General features: G+C 40.0%; 1 protein-coding gene across 1 annotated transcript in view; it reads right to left on the minus strand.

The window, feature by feature from the left end:
- The window catches only part of LOC126281403 (nischarin), a 77,541-nt gene extending 75,033 nt beyond the window's left edge, over positions 1-2,508 (minus strand). Inside the window, exon 1 of the mRNA XM_049980338.1 lies at positions 1,819-2,508. Coding sequence (XP_049836295.1) covers positions 1,819-2,259 — 441 coding nt within the window. The 5' untranslated portion in view covers positions 2,260-2,508. The remainder of the gene's footprint in view (positions 1-1,818) is intronic.
- Between the last annotated feature and the right edge of the window lie 3,492 nt (positions 2,509-6,000).

Below are 6,000 nucleotides of genomic sequence, written 5' to 3' on the forward strand. Positions count from 1 at the left end.
CATACATCAAGCGGTTGAAGGAGGAAAAAAAGCTTTACAGCAGTGTTAAAAACCTTTTAATAATTTTTGTAATTTTTTTCATGTTTTCCATTCTTTCTATACTCCTGGAGATGTGGTTTGTTGTTGTCGTCATCATCATCACCAGGATTTTGTCCAGTGTCCTAGGTAAGAACTTTGCGAACAATAAGCCTCCATTGATTTCTGTCCTGGAATAGCTTTCATCTCTCCACTGCATTTCACATTACTTCCCTCCTTTTGAGACCTTTGTCTGCCCACCTCTTCCTAGGCCACCCAATCGATCTTTTTCCTGGTACCTCCCTCTCCAAATACTGACGTGGAGTTTGAGTTAGATGCCTTTGCTTCACATGACCTAAACACTTCAGTCTCACAGCATTCAGTCTTTCCTCCATGGTCACGGTCAGGTGCAAGTCTCTCCCTACATACTTAATCCCGACTCGTCTCTACTGGTTTTACGTAAAGCCGATCTAAGGAACTTCATTTCGCATACTTGTATTTGACTCTATTCTCTCTTATTTATTACACAGGCCTAAGACTATATGACATTGGCAGGAGATAGATTTTATATGTGGTCTATTTAGCTCTTATAGGGACTCCCTTGTCCCAGATTCTGTTTCATACTTGGTGAAAGAAGATGGATTCTTTCGCTACTCTGTTTAAAATTTCCAGTTAGGCACTTCCATAACTTGATATGACAATACCCAGAAAACTAAAAGTATTCACACATTCAATCTGCTCTCCTTCCAGTATGATGTCACACAGTGTGGGTGTCAAACTCATCTCCTCTGCCACTGCCTTGCTCACACTCAACTTCCATAAACAAAAATATATCTATGTCAGAAATGTTTACTCAGTTTAAGTGAATGTGTCAGCTTATCAAGACACGTGTGTGTGTGTGTGTGTGTGTGTGTGTGTGTGTGTGTGTGTGTGTGTTTTCCAGATGCAACTGCATATGCATTAACACAACAAAATGGATCTCATATAAGAAAAGTAGTAAAGTGTTATTACTTAAGTATTGTTGTCTGGAGTTCATGTGTATATGTTTGGAAGCACAATAGAATAAAGTTAAGGTGTTCCACGAAAATAAATCTTGTGCGTAATGAAGGCTGTTTGTAGTCTTCTGATATGTGTGACATCATTTGCTGCTTTTTTTTCCAAAAACAATGCCATGTCAGATGGCTCAGTATTAAGCACTGGACTCTACTTTTAAAGGAATGGGGTTCCAAACTAAGTCCATCCATCCAGTCATCAGTTTTCTGTAGTTCTTTAATTGCTAAAGGTTCAAATTGTGACTGTTGCAGTGTGAAGTCCACAGCTGATTTCCCGTGCATAACTCCTGTCCAATCCAACTCCACTTTGTAAATTTTGAACATGTATGAAAAGATACCTGTAATGTATCATAGGTGGGCTACGACAAACAATGGAAAAACCTGGACGTAGGTTACAGTTTCATATAAAATTATCGGAATTTTTGCCACTGTAATGCTAAAAAGAATGTGTCTTTGTCAAAAATAATTGGTGTCCACCTTTTTATTAGTAAAGTTGGCGAGAACATACAACAATGAACTATTTGAGCATACTTGATGTTAATCATCACAATGAGGTTAGGCCTATTCGATTTATAGCAAGCAATAGACAGGTTCAATACTTAATAGACAGTAGTACTGAGAGGTTTCGGCACTGCAGCACTTAACAATGCAATTTCGGTCTGTATTTCCCCATATTTAAAATACGCAATTTATATTTTCGTAAACCTCTGCTTTATAATGAAATAAATGGAGTGTTGCATTATTTTTTTACCTGTAAAGGTGAGAAGGTGTAATGCCTCGAATTCTGCAGTAATGTGTCTCCTTCAATGAAAAACTGTAAGGCCATGTTCTGGAGAAGAAATAAAATGTCATAAAGATGAAAATCAAGAAACAAAGCAAGTTCCCTGGGCATTGCTTTCTGTAGAAAATGAATAACTGTTGTTAAGTATTTCTCTAGGCCATCTCTCCTCTTTTCTATAAAAGCTGGGTCTCTATTCCCAATTACTTTCTTCGGTGGCAAAATGTCCTTCGCTACCCCGTTGTCTGTAACAAGCTTTTCATGCAATTCCACAAAATCGTTGTATCTGTGTTGAACTTTCCACTCAATGTCCCCTACTTTGATATTAATGTGGTAAACAGTGTAATTCTCTGTCTGCTCAACATACGGGATCTTTACAGTTGTTTTGCAACCATTCAATAGAAAACAAGCCATCCTAGATACTTTATCGTAATCACAGATTTCATTCGTTACAACAGCGTTGCAATACCACGAAGGGCAAAATTACAGTCTTTCACTTAACATACGATTACAACTCTTCTGGACATCCACTGTCATATTCAACATAGCTTATATGTATTGCTCTGACATTTGCACATCAACAGGAAAGTTGTTTACGCTCACATCAGAGCAAACGTCATCACTTGTTTTGACACGATCGCCAACTCTAGGATGTTAATACACTCGGAGTTCTTTGCAGGTGCGCTTTCAGATGTGGGCAACCATGCAGCGTAATGAGTTATCCGTGATTTCACATCATTCGAATGACAAAATTATCCTTTGAATACAACTGAAATTTATTTTCAAAAAAGAATCGTTTTAACTAAAATTTCATCACTTTGCATGCAATTTTTTTCAATTTATTTACAATGATCGATTCAGTGAGATTTTGCATTCGTAACTCCGCACACTAGAGTGGTAACACACTATTTTCCGATTAGTATCCCTGGAGGGATCAGTCATTTTCCGTAGACTACATCACTTTAAAGATATTTCCAGTTCCACCCCACGTCATCGTCCCCAGCAGGACCTCTTTAACAAAGGAATTTGAAGCAGTCCGCATCAATAATCTTTCTACATATACACTGAAGAGCCAAAGAAACTGGTACACCTGCCAAATATTGTGTGGGGCCCCCGCGAGCACGCAAAAGTTCCGCAACTCGACGTGGCATGGGCTCGACTAATGTCCAAAGTAATGCTGGAGGAGACTGACACCATGAACTCTACAGGGCTGTCCATAAATCCGTTAGAGTACGAGGGGGTGGAGATCTCTTCTGAACAGCACGCTGCAAGGCTAAATAATATTCACGTCTGGGGAGGTTTGTGGCCAGCAGAAGTGTTGGATCTCAGGAGAGTGTCCCTGGAGCCACTCTGTAGCAAATGTGGAATTGCCCATGTCCATCGGAATGCACAATAGACGTGAATGGATGCTTACATACGTCACCAGTAAAAAAGAGTCGTATCTAGGCATATCATGGGTCCAACATCATCCCAACTGCACACGCCCCACACCATTACAAAGCCTCCACCAGCTTGGACAGTCCCCTGCTGACATGCAGGGTCCATGGACTCGTGAGGTTGTCTCCACACTCATACATGTCCATCTCCTCGATACAATTTAAAACAGATTCATCTGAGCAGACAACATGTTTACTGTCATTAACAGTCCAATGTCAGTGTAGGTGGGCCTGGGCAAAGCATGAAGCTTTCTGTCATGCAGTCATCAAGGATACACACGTGGGTGTCCAGCTCCAAAAGCACATATCAATGATGTTTCGTTGAATGGTTCACATGCTGACACTTGTTGATGGCCCAGCAATGAAATCTGCAGCAATTTACAGAAGGCTTGCACTTTGGTCATGTTGAACAGTTCTCTTCAGTTGTCATTGGTCCCGTTTTTGGAGGTTTTTTTTCCAGCCACAGTGATTTCAGAGATTTGATGTTTTACCAGATTCCTGATATTCACGATACACTTGTGAAATGGTTGTATGGGAAAGTCCCCACCATATCACTACCTCATATATTCTGCACTCATGCGCCAACTATAACATCACGTTCAAACTCACTTAAATCTTGATAGCCTGCCATTGTAACAGCAGTAACCAATTTAACAACTGCGCCACACACTTGTGGTCTTATATAGTAGCTGCCAATCATAGTGCCATATTCTGCCTGTTAACATATCCCTGTATTTGAATATGCATGCCTATACCAGTTTCTTTGGCACTTTAGTGTAGTATACAACATCGACCTGCCACTTGACAATTTCTGATTAAATTTCCTGATTGGCAGGCTAGGAGACTAGCAATAACCACGCCCTCACAAAATCCATGTCTCACTGACCCCATACAAACTGTTGATAAGTTACTAAATACCCTAACTCTCTGTGTCAGCTACCTATAATCGAAGATATCATCCGTTTTGTCACCTTAGTACTCTGAAATATTAACTCATTTGAAACAATCAGTTCGTACAACAAAAACCCTTGGTGCCTGCACATCTTCCATCTTAATACACACGTCACCTATGAGAAAGTCAAGCCCACTTCTTTTACGGTCTAAATACAGTACTCATTCAAATATAACCTCTAGCATCTAACACACTGAAATGGTGCAGCAGATGTACCAAAATGTTCCGTCCACTTAAATAATGCTTCCTTACTCATACCCTCAGAAAAGAAGAAATCCATATAGGCTATTCCTCCTTACCAATGCCTTCCTCCCAATCACTTCTTGCCATATGTGTTTTCCTTACACCTTACACTGTATTGACAATCACAAAGCCTCTGCAGAGTTATTATTGTCATCTTTGAAATGATTCTTTCTTCTACCCACCTACCCCTTCCAAATAATCCAACTGAGCACCTCATCTTCACCAACTTTTTTCCAGAATACACTTTAACCCTGCCACTATCTACATGCACTCTAACCAGCCAATCTGAAAAACAGCAGAACAGTAGTGGCATCATTTTTATTGACATCCTCAATGGCCATGAAATCTGCACCCCTGGCCATACCTCGGTTAAAGTTCTTCCCAACCCCGGCCCCCCCGTTTCCCACTCCTAGGGAAAGGAAAAATCATGGTATAGTCAAGTGTTTCTCTTTCAAGAAAATTATTTAAAAGTCAGTATTACATATGTTTTTAAGATTCAGAACTGGAACTTTCTTGTGGCTATTTACAAGTCATCATTCATTTTCTAAAATACAAAAATACTCCATACCACCAGGTCCAGCCCCCTCTCCCTTCAAACTTTCATATGGGTATCCTTGACCCTGCTTTCACATGATATGGCACAGATACAATTGCTGACACCATTAATGCTTCCCCAAATCTTGCGAGGCAAACTACGGTAGAGATCCTGGTTCCAACAGGGAGTGATCAGCTACAAGTTGGCCATTCTGCTCCTTCATTCTGAATCAGTAGAAGTTGGTAGACACCTGAAGGATACGGCCAGTAGGCAATTGTTTTTGGCTACAGCCAAGTTACTTAACTGACAGTACTGTGTGAGGTAGTCATGTTGACTGCAGTATTACTTTGTTGTACTTCATTGTACTTAGTACTGTTCCCTTTTCTTCCAAAGTGCTTTTAATTGCTGCGATTAAGATCTATATTAAACATGCCAATATATGAGACAGTTTCATTTATGAACAACATTTAAGCTATTTTTATTTCCGTGTGTGACTTCTACTTTCGCAGGAGCAAAAAGTGCAGTTTAGGATTCCAGCAGCATGGCTTGTTCTCTGCGCATGGATCCTCACCCAATTGTGGTCTATATTGGGTCATGCTTGCTTCCTCTGCCCCTCACTCAACCTTACTGAAATCAACAAACTTACATTTAACACACAATACCTGTCTTTCTCCAGATTTGATACTACACGTCAGACCAATCCAGACTATTTCCACACAAATTAGAATGTTCATCATGTCCAGATCCACACTAGTATCCTACTTGAAAGCCACAAGTCCATCTTATAAAATCCTGACAACATTCCACAACACACCATTACAAATGCAGTTACTATTCATATCCCAATCTGAGCTATCACCATGACTCCAGCCATCCTTCCAGTATTTTGAAGTATGTTGGATGCTCCAAAATCCAGACAGAAGATGTTTACTAGAAAAAAGCATTTGCAACATTAGCTTTGTTTCAACCAATGAGGATTTTTTAAACAG

This window comes from Schistocerca gregaria, chromosome 7 (genome assembly GCF_023897955.1).
Source record: "Schistocerca gregaria isolate iqSchGreg1 chromosome 7, iqSchGreg1.2, whole genome shotgun sequence".
NCBI classification, from domain to species: Eukaryota; Metazoa; Arthropoda; class Insecta; order Orthoptera; family Acrididae; genus Schistocerca; species Schistocerca gregaria.